Source organism: Protobothrops mucrosquamatus, unplaced genomic scaffold (genome assembly GCF_001527695.2).
Source record: "Protobothrops mucrosquamatus isolate PMUCROS unplaced genomic scaffold, P.Mucros_1.0 scaffold193, whole genome shotgun sequence".
Lineage (NCBI taxonomy): Eukaryota > Metazoa > Chordata > Lepidosauria > Squamata > Viperidae > Protobothrops > Protobothrops mucrosquamatus.
The window spans coordinates 312,714-330,490 of NW_015386549.1; the positions used below are offsets into that span (position 1 = coordinate 312,714).

The following is a 17,777-nucleotide window of genomic DNA, read 5'->3' on the forward strand; positions in this document are numbered from 1 at the left end:
GCTAACTCGGCTCTTTTAGCCTATCGAAGTGACCAAATGAGAAGGCCAGATAATAAATCAAAACCCAATTTCCTCCCCACTCTTGGTATTGCACTGGGCCCTAACAAATCCCCCAAGGAATCAATAGCTAGAGAAGAGATTCTTCACCAATGAAGAAATTGGCAGGGGAAGGGTGAAACTGTAAATTCTATCATAGCGCTATGCTTGATTCTGTGTGGCTACCTTATCTCTGGCTTTTATTAATTTTATTATTTTTATACACACACCCCCAACAAATTTGGTCACAAGTGCACCCATATAGGAGGCAATTGAGCAACATTTGCCATATACGGTATCATCTATTTATTCAGATATACCAAAAAGTGTATATCCCAAACAGATCCTCAAAACAGTATATTGTAGGACTGTTGGCATTTAAAAACACACTGATGAAAAGTTTGCATAATACCAAAGTAAGGCAAATACCAGCTTAACCTTTTCCTCATCCATGTATATTAGCCTTCCCCAACTTAGGGTCATCCAAATGAATGAACAGCAATTTCTAAAATTTTCAACAATGGCCCACCTGGCTAGGAACTCTGAGATTGAATCCATACACTGAGAGGGTCCTCAAGTTGAAGAACCCTGACTTGCATTATGTGAGGAATGCATGTACAGTGTTTGACTGCAGGTACAGAACTCAAGAATTGTTCTTGTGGTTAACTTTTAAAGGGCCGTCTCATTCAATCTTTCTCTTTCCCAGTGCTATTCTGTGAGAAGGCTTGAGACCTCCCTCCCTGCAAAATCAGACACAAAATAGCCTTTTCTTACTGACCTTGAAATTCCATATAGATGCTATGAATATTATCCACTGAATATAAGAAAATGCTGGGTCAGCGTACTTAGCCTAAGAGTCTGTTGTCACAGAGACCAGGTAGATGCCTTTGAGAAACCAACATCCAGGAGCTGGTGGGCTACACTGCTTTCACTACTGCAAGTAACATGTATACTTATCATAATGGATAAATTCCAATAACTTTATTCCCTTTTAAATGAGTTTAAATTTGTAGCCATCATTACAAATATTGTACATGTAATCCTTTCAACTGAACATTTTGCCCCTGTGTTATCTAATTTCTTTTGTGGTTTTTGATATGTAATTTATAAATTATATTATTTTCATTGTTTCATTTGCTTAGAAAATCATCCTAAAAAGCTGTTTTTACCCATCATTTAACTTTTTTGAAAGATAGTAATATAAATCCATAACTAAATATGTAAAGAGCTTCCAGGACCAACTATGATCAAACATGCTGCAAACAGATGTCCCATCTCCCATTCACAACCTGTAAGTTCTCACTTCAAGGTCTTTAAATAATTTTCAAAAATACTTTGCTGTGGCATACACCATGCTCTCCAGAATGGGGAAGCTGAACTGTAGCTGATTATTTAATGGACAAATGTCTCCCTTAAATAGTTCAGATTATTTGACCATTTAGTTCAGCCACTATCTATTTTGATTTATATTTGATTTCTAGCATCTTGAATACAGAATTTGATTATTTCTATTTTTTTTAAGTTGGATATACCAGGCTTTTAACGGAGAACCCTCTCCTTGCAAAGTCATTGTATACTAGGTATGGGCAGAGTTTGGCCTGGTGGAATTTGTTTCAGTCTTTAACAAGTGGCTTTGGAGCCATTAAAAATATCAAGTGCAAAAATGGATGAGAGCCAGGCATAAACTTAGAAAAATCAAGAAAAAGAATATCTGTGAGCAAATTCTTAAAGAATTGTTTTCAGCATAATTTTAATAATTTTAGAGACTGGAAATTTTTGTGGCTGCCAACTGTTTCAAACAAGCAGCTCACCCCTTCATTCAATTTATCTGAACATCAGGAAATGTGTACATTAGGAAAGGGAAACTTTGAGCAGAAAAATGTGTTAGTAATCAGGAAACTGTCTTAAGAGAGTAGCATCACCCAGAAGGATTGTAATCGGCCATGACCAAATAAGGGAAGGGATCGGAAGATGGAGGTGTCACTTTTCCAACCTCTAATGTGTTGAAACTACATGTCTAAAAGGAAGGCTCTTACTAATCAAGACAGCTCATAATCAGTATGTAGATGCACATAATAGTTTTCTGTGTCCATGTTGGAACACCATGATTTTTTCATCATTCTTCTGATTGCATGTTCCCATCCCCATTGAAATGAAATCGGACTGTATGTTACTTTCAGGAGCACATTCCCTAGTGCAGGGGTAGGCAATCTTGGCTCTTTTATGACTCGTGGACTTCAACTCCCAGAATTCCTGAGCCAGCATGGCTGGCTCAGGAATTCTGGGAGTTGAAGTCTATGAGTCATAAAAGAGCCAAGGTTGCCTACCCCTGCCCTAGTGATAAAGTTTTGATGGGAAACACAGCTGGATGGGAGAAGGAAATGCAGAGGAGAGTGTGCATGTGTGTGTTATCCAGGGTTTTGCTCCTCTTCTGCTTCTTTCTGAGTAACATAATCGGTTATATCCAATGTTGTGATTATTGATTGTCAAGGTTATCATAGTTCTCAATACATCGTGTTTGCAGATCAGTTCCTGTTGCTTTTGTAGTTACGTGTGCTTTGAAGTCTCATTTAAATCATCAAGATTCTCAATGGGTTGTACGTAGTATTGTGTAACGTCCTCTTTAACGTTGGTTTGTTCCTCTTCTGTTGTTTTTTGGCTTATAGGATGGTCAGTTGGTGTCTGGAATTCAGTTTGTAGTTTTGGGGGAACATCTTTGGCTTTCATTCTGGAATTCATTTGCTCAGTAGCTTCAAGATTTTTTTCCAGTATAAGTTTATAATTAAGATGTGGATAAGGTTCCTCTATCTCATTAAGTTGTACGTAGTGTTGTGTAAAATCCTCTTTAGTATTGATCTGTTCCTCCTCTGCTATTCCTTGGCCTGTAAGTTGTTCAGTTGAAGTTTGGGGTTCAATTTGTAGTTCTGACATAGCATCTTTAGCTTTCATTCTAGAGTTCATTTGCTCAGTAGCTTCAAGGATTTTTTCCAGTATGAGATTATAGTTAACTTGTGGGTAAAATTCCTCCATGTCTGTGGTGGTTAAAAATAATCTTTTAGTCTTTTAGTGGAGGCTATGTTTAATAACAGTCAGCCAGTGTCCACCTCCATGATTTCTAGCAGTTAGTTTCACCACCCATTTCCAATTCTTTATCTTTTCCCTTTTATGATAATTTGAAGGTCAACCCCAGCTTCAAAATCAAAGAAAAAATTTAGTTGCAGTGCCAGATTTCACCACAAGATGTCCCCAGTAGGCTATGGAATCTCTTTCCAGACGCCAATAAAATTTTATCCAGTTAAAAAAGAAGAAAAAAGACAATGTTTTCCAACTTAATAAGTAAAGTAATAAAATTCTGTAATAGGGATTTTTTTGGGACCCCAAAGTAACCCCAAAATAGAAATAGTCCTTAAAATGGATTATTCTTTCCTTTTGTTTCCAAAGCTGATTTTCCCAAGTAAGCAGACGACGCTCTATTAAAAACAGGAAATAATTCCAGGGGCTTTTCACAGGAAAATAATTAGAGAAAAGAAAGGGAAGGAAAGGTCTCATCCGGATCTTCCACGGTGGTTCTTGTGCTTAGATGTTCTTATGGCTTTCAGGTGGTACGGCTAAGGAGCTGCCTCGGACCGCAGAAGGCGCTGCCACCCTTCCGCGGTCTGACGAGGGTCCTCCTCAATGGTGGTCGCCCCTCCAGGGCGACTTTCGACCCTATCCAGGGTCTACCGGCAAAAGGAAACCGGACGGCGAAGAGACGACTCTCTCTGCACGTCCACCAGCGCCATGATCTGGAACCGGAAGCCGCAGATGTTTTTCTGAATGTGCTAGGAGAGTTTCCAATCTTTTCTACTGGTAAAAGAAATAAAGTACTGGTTGATCTGTGGAATAGAAGCAGCTCAGGAGATTGATACAATCATTCCCAAATGCTCTCTTCACCCTGGCAGATCTAAGCAACTCCTCTGATTATTACCGAGCTGAGTACAACGAGACTTGTTTTAGACATGAATCCAACTAGGTGACTTTGGGCCAGACACTTTCTCTCAGCCTTAGGATAAGGCAATGGCAAACCATGTCTAAATAATATTGGCCAGAAAGTATTCAGTTTAGATACTGAATAAAGAACTTCAGGATTCTTTGCCTATATCAATAAAGATATGCTTTTCCTCTACATCATCCAGATCGAATAAATGATTTGCACCCTGTTTAAAAGGGATGATTAAGTGACTGATTGTAGGAAACAAACATTCTATTGCCTAAAAGATCAAATTATAAGACCTCTACTGAAAAAAAGAAAAAAAGAAACTTCTTTGACTGAGGAGATCTATGTAATTATAGGTCAATCCCAAAAATTTAGTTTCTTGGAAAAGTGACCAAGGAGATGGTGGCCAGATACAGCTCGAATAAAGTGTTGAGCTTGCTTTGTCTGCTGCTATGCTAAAAAATGGGTAGAAGAAATGCAGCCTAAATCTGAAGGTGGTTAATGGACAAGACTCCATATCCTCCCTGTTGCATCTTGCTCCCTTCCTTCCCATCTTTCTTAATTTTAAATTAATTTTAGTATTATTAGTTATTGTTTTTGTGTTTCATATTATAGCTTTTATTGAGTTTAAGCTGCCCAGTCACCTCAAGGCAAGATGGGCTTGCATGCAAGTTTAATAAATAAATAAAGCTCATGGCCACTTTTCATATAACTGACTATAACATCATTCCGACTGTTCTGTGAAACTAGATAGTTAGGCAGTCTTTTGCAATTGTTCCAGAAGCTTGTGCTTAAAGATTACTGTTTTGCCCCAGGACACTTATGGTACCAGAAAGAGATCAGATTTTGTCTCTTGAGCTATAAGGCATTTTACAGGAGACTGCTGAGGATGTTACTTAGAATTTTATAAAGAGGTGCCATCAATATGCTTAATAACGTCCAGCTTCAATGTGTGAGTTGTTCTCAAGTCCCAGAAAAGCAATTATTATACTTGAATGCTGACTGAATGAAGAATGAACTAAATAAGGGGGAAAACATAAAATTAGATCCAGAAAATTATAAATGCTGTTGGTCACTAGGAAATAAGCAATATGTTTTGCACAGAGTTGTACTCACTCTGAAAGTGCAGGTTCACAGTCTATGAATACTTCTTTATCTCTACAGTCATTGCAGATTTGCAAATGGCATGATGAGGAATAATTTCACATAATCATGCCTACGCTGCCAACTGTGACCTTTCCTTAACTGGTCAGGGTGTGTGACAGTTATTCATGTTTTGACAACATTCTGTATTTATGTACGTGCTTGTAGTCCAGAAGCAGTAACTGTTAAAAATGCAGCATTCTGTTTGCTAACTCATGCAAATTACAAGGACTATGTGTATAGGGGGGGTGTTTGTGTGTGCACACACATATACATATTCTCTACTGAAAAAAAATTCCACTGCTGGAATTCCAACTGGAAAACTGCATCAACCTCAAACCTCTGTTATGTAAGATGCAGCTGAAAAAGTGAAACAGCTTAAAGCAAGAGAGAAAGCACTATTCAAGCCTGACAGAACTACAAGAAACCAAAGTAAGCCTTTATTTTCACCTGTCTCTTTAAGTGACCCTAACTAGGCTGCTGCAGGTGGTTCTTCTGCCCTATAGGACCTTCCATCTGCTGAAGAAAGTCCTGAAGTAATCTTTTCATGCTAACAAAGTGTTCTGAGGTTGACTTATGGATTGGAAATTGTCTCTTTTTCTATTCTGCACTAGTGGCTGTTGAAAACTGACTTTCTAGCTTTCAAGGTAGCTTAGTCATGTTTCATCTTGTGATCCTGGACAGCCCTGAAATATATTCCAGGCATGGCCACAGGAGGGTTCAAGGTTTCTGGGCAGCTCTGAGATATATTCCATGCATGGCCAAGCGAAGGGTTCCTGAAAAATTACATTAAATGGGACTTTTTAAAATATTACTTTTATTCTTCAAGCTGTAGTTTATGTACACTTGACATGATCACAACTTTCCTGTTCTTAAGCTACTGCTATTTTTAATACCATGCACATAAATAATTTTCTAATGATGAAATAAGTGTCATTATAATAATGACAATAAATTATGGAGAATCATTTTTCCTTACAGGTAAATGTTATAGTTTGCTGCCAATAAAATGCCATTTCATCAGTAATAAGTAAACAAAACAAAAATTAAAATTATAAAAAAAAACCTGCACTAATTGCCAACCAATTATTGGGTGCAGTTTAAGGCGTTGATATTGAAGTTTAACTTAGGATTTGAGCTTCCGAGGAACCACCTCTTCCATTATGACTCTGCCTCACCAAGATCTGTAGAAGATCTTTCTAAACATGCTTCCACTGTCCAATGTTTGCTTACCTGGGAGATGGAAGATGACTTTCTCTTTTACTACTCCCAGGCTAGAATACATACATCGAGGATGTTCCTTCAAAAAGTCTAGAAAGATGTATCTTTTTTAATTGGCTTTTATTGTAATATTAATTTTAGTTTTTTGTATTCTTTATTTTAGTGTATTCTTTATATCAGTGTAAAGAACCTATATTAAAGCATTCCAGAAGATGGCTGTTTAGTCTCTGTTTGAATACATCCGATGAAAGGGAACCTAACATCTAATGCTAGGGATGTTTTTTCTAACTTTTAGTTGGAATCTGCCTTCTTGTAACATAAACCTGTGCCCTGCTCACTAGTACAAGAGAGAATATGCTGTGGTTTTCTGTGTGACATCCTTTTCGTTATATCTGAAAAATATTAATATCCAACCCTTTATTAAGCTTTATTCTCAAGCTTAAACATATTCAGTTCTATATTTCTTCACAGAATTTAGTTTTTAGTCCTCCTATCATCCTTATTGCCCTTTTATGATCCTGTTTCAATTTTTCTGAATTCTTAAATCAAACCATACATAGCTTTTGACTAAAGCACAATAAAATGGAATGATTACTTCCCAAACGTATACTTCAACTGATGCAGCCAAAAATGGTATTTGTCCTTTTTGTACTTGTCCCACGCTGCTGGCTTATATTGTTTGCAGGCAATTTCTTTCCCCACTACCAAGCCATATACTTCCTTTTCAGTACTTGGATATTTGATTTTTTTTTCTTTCATGAAGAACTCTGTATTTATCTATTAAAATTCATTTTTATTTTTGGCCTTTTTTCTATGCTACAAAGATTATATTTATTTTTAGTTTTGTCTTCTAGGATTGAATTCCCCAATGTTTCCAGCTTTGCGGACCAATGGGGGGGGCAGGAAGAGAGCAGATGGTTCCGGGTGAGCTATCGGCAAGCACGTGTACATGCAGCTCCACTTGCCCGAGTGGCGTGCAGCTCCACTTGCCCGAGTGGTGTGCACACACGCCTGCCACTCATACAAATGGAATGCACTTGTATGTGCTCTATCACTGTTTGCGTAAATGAAGATGCGTGTGCACGTACTGGCTGGCCGTTTCCGCAGCCCAGTTGCAATCCCTTCATGGCCCACGAGTGGGTCGCAGCCCACAGGTTGAGGATTCCTGTTCTAGGATATTAGGAATTCAATCCAATTTTGTATCATTTCATATAAATTTCTTCTATCTCTTTTATCAAAATAATTAATAAAAATATTTAAAAGCAGAGTATTGAGAACTGATCCTTGTGGAAACACACCCAATTTTTTTTTTCTGTTTGATGAAAACCACTGATAAATATTCTCTAAGAAGTATACATTTATACAACACAGGCTATTTTTTTTATTATACCCAAGATATATCTAATGCATTCCACATTTTTTAGAAAGTTAACAGATGAAAAATTAGAATAAATTAATTTTGCAAGATTTGTTCTTGACAAATCCAAACACTTATTTGGTAATGCTATTTTTAAGGTGTTTCCAGATTATATTTTTCTCTATAATGTTTCCAGGCATTGTTGTTGGACTAATGCCCTGTAGTTCATGGATCTTCTCCCAACATTTTTTTTAAAAGACTGATATTTGTTGGCTTTTAATCACTGGGCTCTCAGTAGTTTTCCAGAATTTGAATAATTTAGTTGAGAACTTTTGCTCAGTACAATAAAAAAGTAAACATCTGAGCAATTCTCCTCCTGCTGAAAAGGTTCCTTGATGGAAGTCTAATCAGTAACTGTAATTACTTCACCATCTCCCTGAGAAAAAATGCAAACAATCTGAATGTAAAAATATTCAGATAGGCAACTTTTTGCTGTGGTTTTTATATAACAAGGACATCAAGGATGACAAAAATTTCCCTTAACTAGTTACAAAACACACTGTTGCTTAGCCTTATAATTTGCTGTACAGGAAATAAGCTGTCAACTCATAAGGAGGCCAAATGTTTGTTTGCAGCTAAGTAAAAAAGTAAAGTAAAGTAAAAAAAAATAGGAGAGTTTATCTCACATAAGGGAAGAAATGGACATTATTCTACACTTGAAGATTTAATTGGAGGTTGACAGAAGAACATGAATATTTGCTTCCATGGGGAAAAATATAAGAATCAGGCTCAGAGGTTTAGTTTTAGAGGATCTGCAATGCAGGAAGTCAATAAGGTTAAGATATAAAAAATATCATTGTTATTGGCAAGCTTATCTCATATGTTAAGGGAGGCTGTGTTAATCCAATGTAGCTAGAGGGCAAAGGGTAGAAAGGATCATGCTTGACATAAGCACCTCTTTCAGGAAGTCAGAGAAAGACTGTTCTCAGTTGCTGGCATTTCTTTTTTTAAAGAATTCACTTAAAGTGCATGTTTGACTGAACTGAAAAGCAATCACAGGAGTTTTTGGTGTTTTGTAATCAATGAAAGAGCCGATGCATATGCAAAGAAGAGAAAAGGTACAGTGGAGTTTCTTGAGAACATAAAACATTCAACAAAAAAGAAATGAGATCTCTTGAAATAAGATAGCAAGAAACATGGGCTGAAAACTATATTAGCAAAGGAACATTCCTCACCTGATTCACCTGGCTTAGATACCAAAATTGAAAATGTTGGCTGTGCTAATCTTTGATTGACAACAGAACTCTAAACCTTGATGGACACCAGGACTCTTCCTATCTAGGCAGGAAGAGATACAAGGATGTTCTCATCCACCATTTCCTGTTCTTTTAATCTTGACACTCATATATGGTGTGTGTTTAGTGCCAATCTTCCAAAGAATACAAACCTTCAACCACATCCTAAGGACATACCAAGAGCTCATGGATACTGTCTAGTACCATGTTTTACTATTTCTAATCAATCCCACATACCAGACTAGATAAAAAGAAGAGCTTTATGTGTATATACATAATAAAGTTAACTTGAAATACAGTCTTTGAATGAAATAAGCTTCCCCATCACTATACAATCTCAGCTTCCAAGACATAAAACAGGAACCAGGAAAGCAGTCTGGGAGTAGGCAGTTAACAATTTATGTGATGGTTGAAATGATCAAATAATAGTATTTTTTAAAAAGCCATTTACTTCCCTCAGTTATTCTGAAGCAGCTGTCTTACAAGCAGAAAAAGAGCTAGAAAAGCTAAAACCAAAGGAATATTTAGTTTGATATTCAATTTCTAGCAGAGACCAAACATTTATTTCTGGCCATTTTAAAAGAAGATTCTGAAGATAACCATCCTTTCCAACTGTTTATACCCAACAGAAGGTAGTATGGAGGCCTTAAAATTTGAGGCTCCTTAGAACTTTCATATTAAACAAGAGGCAAAAGAAAATAATGCTCTTCCACATGTTTCTAGATTTCATTCCCCATCATTCCTGGCTTAAGCTGAATGGGAATTATGGGTGCTCGCTATCTGGAAGGCTGCAATTTCCATATATTTTCCAGGATTTTATATTTTTCCCAAAGACATTCATTCTGGAACAAATACTCAACAAACAGGTAGATAAAACATGAGAATTTTTCTAAAAAGGAACAAAACTTTACAAATTGCCTAATTTCTAATTTTGTCTGTTGACACTTTTCACAGCTGAATTTAATCAACTTGTCCATATATTAATCCATACTAGTTCCTTAGCAAGTTATTCTGTTTCCAAATTCCACCATCCAGAAAATATCACCTGCATTTCCAGAGGATTTACATTATTCCCAAACTGGATAGGCAAATATTCCCATAATTTCCAATCAATTGATTATGAATTATGGTATTTGTGGTGAAACATACTATGTTGTACAAGGTTGGTTTACAGGAATAGATAATAGAGCTTAACTGAGACCTATGCTTCTTAAGTTTTTTTTATGACACAAAATGTGGAGTGTTGTGCCTAGCCTTTTATTATGTTTTATAAATGAGCACTAACAATCTACTTGCAAGTAGTTCAGTGATGGTGAACCCATGACATGGCATAATGTTTTAGGTGACATGCCAGCATTTACCAACATTCAATAACTATTCTCAAAAGCACACCTTGTTCTTGTGATTTTCAGAGCTTGCGGAGGCTGCATGGGGTTGTGTGAGAGGGCCATGTTCTCATGCAGCTTCCAGACCCACTAAAAATCACAGAAGAATGGGTGTGCTTTTGCTTTTCAAAGGCTTTCCCCCCCCCCCAAAAAAAACCCCGCAAAGGCCGTGGAAGAGCATTCTCTGAGACTACTTCAAGACTGAAGGCTTTGTGTGAACTAGAGCTGCCTTGGGTAGGCCACAGCAATGTATATAATTCTCAATTGATGTATAGCAGAAGACAAGTATTTTTAAATGATTAGAATATATCAAACAGCCCAATGCATATCTACAATGTCAAGTAAAATCACATACTTGCATTTTTTTGATTTTGCGCTTCCCAAAAATACAGGATAGGTCATCTTCACTTCGTGAAGAGAGATCTTTTCCTGGAAAGAATTGCAGGAAAAACAACAAAACAATTTATTGCTTTCTTCTAGAATAAAGGTTAGGTCAATGCTTCTGAGGAAGAAAATTAAGTTTTCTCCATACACATTTTAAAAACATTTGATTCATTTCAATGATGCTTAAACCAGAAAAAAATTCTCCCAGACTTATTGTTTTTGGAGGAAACTTGCTTCCTTTAAGTAAAAGTTGCAATGTGCATCAAAACCAACTGCATTCAATATTCTACAGGCACCAACACACATGCCTCAGCTTCAAATTTAATCCTTTCCATGCTACAGATTCTCCATCAAATACTCTCAACAATATTTTTATATATTTAAATAGATTTTTTTCAGTGTGGTTACTGTACTGATCACATTAGAAACATTTTAATGGGGTTTTTCATGTGACAGGTTTCATTTAGTTTCATTTGAATTTACCTTTGGCAAATTTCACATAGTGAACTCGTTTTTTAGAGGTCTTGGATTTTTCCTCAAGGTTAAAAGTTTTCTTTTTATCTTTGCAAGTAGATTCTAGAATACAAACAGAAAATGCAATTACATGAGGCCAAAATCTACAGTCCTTCTAACATGCTAAATTCCACTGTAGAGTATTCTCTCCGTACTTCTTGCTTTTTCAGTGCATCTTTACTGATTCTTACAATAGCAATAGCTTGCTCCCAGCTTCTACACTGAAAGTGTTGTTCTTCCTTGAGTTTCTCAAGTTATAAAAGTCTTGCCTTCAAGTTCCATCAGTGAATGACTTGTGTAAAAGATCTGTGTTTCTCAGCCCTGTTGCCAATTAGCCAGAGAATGGACAATTCATTTTTTGTTTTGGATCACTATAAACAGGAAGAACATGTGCTTAAGAATGGCAGCTTTTTCTGTGTCCGTCATGATATGAGATGTTCTTTCAGGCATCTTCAGGAATGTGTGTTAATGGACACTAAGATGCAAAGGCAATTCAGATGTCAAAAGCCAAATTCAGATGCAAAGTGATCTTGGTGATAAAGAAGATCTGCATCAAGATGAGGATTTAAAAATGATCATTCCTCCAGACTATAAGCATCACTATTTTGGTAAAACTATCAGCTAGATGTGAGAATAAAGTCACCTCATCCAAAGATTATAACCCCAATCCCACAAAATTCTAATGTTCAGCAAGTCTGACAGAGTAGGAGGTGGGCTTTGATTACACATGCTTGCACTCAAACAGCAATAGTGACCTCATGTGGTCAACATACTGTATGTAATTTTATATTAAGATTATCATTACCAGTTGCCCTCAAAGTTGAATCCTGTTACCTGGATCATCTTGTGCATAACAATTATTCAATTCTGCCAAAAGCTGGTTGAAATCATCTTGGTGAGCAATCCAGTTGTCCTGCACACAACACACAAACCAAATGATTGCAATCTAAACTGATCAGGAGTGAGTGAAAGATAACAAAAAGGACAATAATTAAATAATTAAAAACTATAAAATTATTACCATGATCATCATTGCCTCTTCCATGTTCTACTGATTCAAATTCAGACCACCAAATCAGTTATCATAAATCTAAGTATGATATACAAACCATGGTCTGCACTCCCAAATGCACAAGCAGAAGAGCCACGATTCAAATCTGCTTTAATTTGTGGATCATTACATCCATACATCCTTGATGTGATATAGTAGCCTTCAGAAGCTTTAGGGTTTAGCAATTCATAGAAGCTAAGAGTAGCACTTGGAACTAAAGCTTGCAATGCTGATTTGCTGGCTAACTGTAAACTATATGGTTTGACATACATATTTTCATATGGGACTTAATTAGTTGGCTGCTTATAATGATTTAGAATGTTTTAATGCAAGATGTTTGTTCAGTTCACACATTAACATTGAAATGGAAGTGCTAAAATTTGTATGATGTTAAAAATTTATTACTAATACTAATAGAAGAAGAGGGAGTCAAGCTATTCTCCAAAGCACCTGAAGGCAGGACAAGAAGCAACGGATGAAAACTAACCAAAAAGAGAAGCAACCTAGAACTAAGGAGAAACTTCCTGACAGTTAGAACAATTAACCAGTGGAAAAACCTGCCTCCAGAAGCAGTGAATGTTCCAACACTGGAAGTTTTAAAGAAGAGACTGGACAGTCATTGGTCTGAAATAGTATAGGGTTTCCTGCCTGAGCAGGGGGTTGGACTAGATGACCTACAAGGTTTCTTCCAACATTATTATTATTATTATCATCATCATTATTTATTATATAATTTTTAACATTATACAAATTTTAGCACTTCCATTTCAATGTTAATGTGTGAACTGAATAAACATCTTGCATTAAAATTATCAACATTTTAAATCATTACAAGCAGCCAACTAATTCAGTCACATATGAAAATATTTATGTCAAACCAAACCAAAATGCATTGTAATTACTTTGTGTCTTTCCCAATCAAATTAAACTTAATTTTACATCTGCTAAATTTGTAGACTTAATTCTATATCCAGAAAAACATCTACTTCTGCTTCATTGACTATGCTAAAGCCTTTGATTGTGTGGATCACAACAAATTGTGGCAAGTTCTTAAAGAGATGGGAGTACCAGACCATCTTATTTGTCTCTTGAGAAACCTATATACGGGTCAAGAAGCAACAGTGAGAACTGGACACGGAACCACTGATTGGTTCAAAATTGGGAAAGGAGTCCGGCAAAGCTGTGTTCTGTCGCCCTGCCTATTTAACTTATATGCAGAGCACATCATGAGAAAGGCAGGGCTAGATGAATCAAAAGTTGGAATTAAGATTGCCGGGAGAAATATCAACAATTTAAGATATGCAGATGATACCACTCTAATGACAGAAAGTGAAGAGGTGTGAGCTTAAATGGACTCCAGAAGATGATAGAGCAAAGGAAGGCCTGGAAGAACGTTGTCCATGGGGTCGCGATGGGTCGGACAGGACTTCGCAACAACAAAAAAACCTAATAAAAAACTTGATTTATGTGTGTGTGTGTGTGTGTGTGTGTGTGTGTGTGTAAGCGCTTGAGCTATGAGTCTGTGTAGCCTCAGTTCTATTACCTCCACTTACCTCCTGGCTCACCGAAGCTCCCAATCCCAATGTGTTGTTCTTCACCTGAACAGTAATATGCTCTGTGTTGCCTTGTTCTTGAGCCCCAAGCCCCTAGTGGAAACAAATGACAAACAGATCTGTCTTGGAGAACCTCATGTTTTTTTAGTGTGCAGAAGGGTGTCAATTTTTCCTTTCCTTGTCTTTTTTTTCAATCCAATTCTCAACAGGTTGAAATAATTAGAAAACAAAACAAAACCCACACATACTCAAACAACTAGCAACCAGAAATCAATCATCCATACTTGCAGAGAAAGGGAAGAGAGTCCCCATGGTTGCTCCTTCTGTATGTGACAGAAGCTTTCTCTTACTAATCTGAAAACTCTGAGGTATAATTTCTCAATGACTCTTGATTCTTAGGCAACAAATGGGTCTAGAAGGTGCTTCTGCTTGCATCAGCTTTGCACTCATAAGGCAGTACAAATGTAAGAATTTAACTGGGACATCTTTCCTGTAATGAAAGTTCAAGTTGAGGCACATCTTCAAGATTTAACAACTGGATTCAGGATAGTGGCTTCAGGAAGTTTATCCAGGGTCCTTATGTCAAGGAAAATCAGTTTGCAGTAAACTTCAGATTTTATTTGAAAAGTAATTTGTTCCAGATGAAAGTAAGAGGATCCTTGTTAGGAAGGCCAAGGGGGCAAATGATCCCCATTTAATTTCTTATTCTGGCAACTTTTATAATACTTATTTTATTTCATAAACATGTTATTCTCTAATTAACCCTGAAAATACTAAAGAAAACTTAAGCAGCTATTTTCAACCTAAAAATTTACCTTGCCCTTTGACCATCCCATTTTTTCCAACATTTTCTGGCCAAATTTTGATTCATCTTTACTCCAAGCACTGTTCCGGGGATCCACAGACCATTTCTGTTTGCGACGTGCTACAAGAGAAAATGAAGTAAAATCTAGTCATATTTTCAAAATCGGAATAGGAAGCCTTTCCTCTTGACAAGTAGTGCTTCTCCTAATCAAAGCATTTTTTCTGTAAAGATTTTTAAATAACATTTTAGGCAATGAATACACAAGGCATTGGGAATCTCAACAAGATGTACTCAATTCTGTGAAGAGAGAGAGATTAGGAAAAGGCTCCAAAAAGATGCGAGAAAACAGACTAACCAAGTCAATAAATATAATATTTCCTAATATAAAAGATATTATAATCTCTTCCCAGAATATTCTATACTCGCTTATAAGGGAGATCAACAAGTAACTCTCAAATTCCACAATTAAAAATTGGAGGACTAAAGGTAGACTTACATTTTTCACCATAAATTATTTTAAAAATACTTATTTTCATGTTTGGATTATGTCCAGTGAAGCAAGTTTATTTACAAAAAATAAAAGGAAAGTAGGCAATAAATCTTTTTCTAAACAGTTTACCAAGAAATAGTCAATATTCTAAGATACCAGGCAGGATGATTGACAAGCAATTTTAAGCATTTTACTGACAAATGTTTAAGGCAACTAATATTGTATTCAGGTTTGCCAGTTTGTAGTAATTTTGTGAATCTCTATTTGCACACACATTGATTTACAGCATTCCCTAAATCTGTTCTAAGAAAAAATACTGATGAAGAACAAGGGACAGGAAATAGGAATTGCCTCTGATAAATAGTGATAATTGAAATGTATATTACACTTCTGATCTCAAACACTCAAATTTAATTCAGTATTAACTTAACATTTTTATTTATTCAGTTTATATGCTGCTTATCTCGTTATTGAGATGATGTTAGGCACTTTACAAAATATAAAAAGATAAATTTGAAAACAATTAAAATTAACAAGGATTGAATATAAACTAAAAACCAAGAGGATGAGTGGCATAGGGGTGGGATGTTCTTTGTTCCTCATCAGCCACTCCCACTCTAGGGCCCCAGGCCAGCTGGAAGTGCCAGTTTTAAGACCCTTCTGGAAGGCCAAAAGATTGGGGTGGATGTTATCTCTGGCAGCAGAAATTTCCAAAGTGTGAGGGACACAGCCTCTTGTCCTGGATGCCACTAGCCAAAATTTATTGGCAGACGGGGTCCATAGCAAGCCTCTTCTGCTAGAGTGAGTGCGATGGCCAATCCTACTGGGATGAGATGACTCCTCAGATACCCTGTTTGACTCCAGATATTGCACTGACTAATATAGCAGCACTGCCCACTTGTTTACAGATAAATTTAACAACAGCACTCAATCTGAGCTTTTCTCTGTCTCCCCTAATCTTTAATTGTCTTGAGCCATTTTCTATGGCTTCTCCAACTCAGCCTTTGTAACTTAGAAGCAAAAAGCAAATTACAAAGGTAAAGCCTCCCTCACCCCAATCTCAATATTGTTTCTAACTCCTCTGATACCATTTGGGGGCAGCATAAGCACTGGAAGTAGCTTTAAAAACGATCTGCTTAAATGCACAGCACAGAAGTCTATATACGTTCTGTGGCTATGAAAATCTGGACGACTATTAAATGAAGCAAAGATGCAGATAACTCTGTGCTGTCACCTAGTCGTCATCCAGGGACAAACACGGCTTTAGATCTTCACAGAAGATAAAACAGGGTTAAAAGCGACCTTGGAGGACTTCTAGTCCAACCCCCTGCTCGAGCAATCTTCAATAGAACCAAACAAAGATTTGGAGACTGAAAGCTTTTGAAACCTAGCGGAAGAAAAAAAAATGAAGCAGCTGCTACTCCCATGTTTTGTTTATGGGCATCAATATCTAATCGCCCCATACTGGAAGAAAGATCCTGGCTGGATATAGATTTAAATCTCACTTTACCATAGCTGATCTACACAAATCACAGACATCTCATAATGATCACAGGCGTACGAAGCGGGGGAAGGGATTGCCAATTACCCCCATATCTCGCGCTGTTTTCTACCTACTCCGTTTTAACCGGCTTCATACTCACGTTCTGCCAACATCGCCATCTTGCGGGAAAAGAGGGGACCTTTCACTACTTCCGGCGCGGACGACATCCGCGACCGCCGCTTTATAGGCGTCCAACCTAAGTGCCCGATAAAAGAAGGCGAAGAAAAGAAAAAGCGAGGGTAAATCCGAAGGAATGGCCAAAAAACAAAAGCTAATTTTTTCCCCTTCTTTGATTAGGCCGCAGAACAGATAATCTCAATCAAGGCTACATTAAGTTCTCTAATTCTCTCTGTAGATGTTGGAATTTTTTACGGTGTTTTAACTTTTGGGGCGGGTAAGTGTCTTGTGTTTTAAAGTAATTATTTAGTAGCGCGAAACCCATTTTTATCTACCGCAATTTTTATTCCGCCTTGTAATTGATATCGAAAGGCGCAACTTCCTTCCCATTGTTGAAATCCACGTAAGGACAAGTCCGCTATTTGTGCATTTGAAGTCCCAAGCAAGAGAAGCTTTCGGTCACTACCGTTTGTACATCTGCAATCCTTAAAATACCAATGCTTTCATAAAGTGTAGTGAAAACTAATAAAATAAATAAGCGCAAATAAGCTGGTCATGACTTTTTCTTTTTTTTTTATGATTTCGAGTCAGTGTTGACTCCTGGTGACTGCCTGGCCAAGCCACTGCAATTTTGGGGGCAAGATTTCAAAAAGCAGATTGCCATTTAGAGAGGATGACTAGTTTAAAGTCATCCAACTGATTTTGTACCCAAAGCCGGATTAGAACTCATAGTTTTCCCCTTGTCTCACCACTACACCAACCTGGTTCTATTAATGACAATTATAGCTTAATAATTATGATATTGGGATTTCTTTAAAGCATTGATTACCCAAAAGCTGCTAAAGTGGGAGTCACATTCACCCACAGAGAAAAGAATCCAATAGGTGGGTCTACCCTAGTTGGTTTCA

The 17,777-nt window shown here is 37.0% G+C and overlaps 1 protein-coding gene across 2 annotated transcripts in view; it reads right to left on the reverse strand.

Annotated features, from left to right (window-relative positions):
- PINX1 (PIN2 (TERF1) interacting telomerase inhibitor 1) overlaps nucleotides 1–16,886 on the reverse strand; it is a 42,273-nt gene extending 25,387 nt beyond the window's left edge. Inside the window, exons 1-6 of one of the 2 annotated variants that reach the window (XM_015813770.1) lie at nucleotides 16,853–16,886; nucleotides 14,730–14,839; nucleotides 13,915–14,007; nucleotides 12,145–12,223; nucleotides 11,281–11,373; nucleotides 10,769–10,842 (exon numbers count right to left, since the gene is read on the reverse strand). In XM_015813770.1, coding sequence (XP_015669256.1) covers nucleotides 10,769–10,842; nucleotides 11,281–11,373; nucleotides 12,145–12,223; nucleotides 13,915–14,007; nucleotides 14,730–14,839; nucleotides 16,853–16,871 — 468 coding nt within the window. In that variant the 5' untranslated portion in view covers nucleotides 16,872–16,886. Of the gene's footprint in view, nucleotides 1–10,768; nucleotides 10,843–11,280; nucleotides 11,374–12,144; nucleotides 12,224–13,914; nucleotides 14,008–14,729; nucleotides 14,840–16,719; nucleotides 16,777–16,852 lie in introns of those variants that run through there. The other variant, XM_015813771.1, reaches the window with a different exon arrangement.
- Nucleotides 16,887–17,777: the final 891 nt, after the last annotated feature.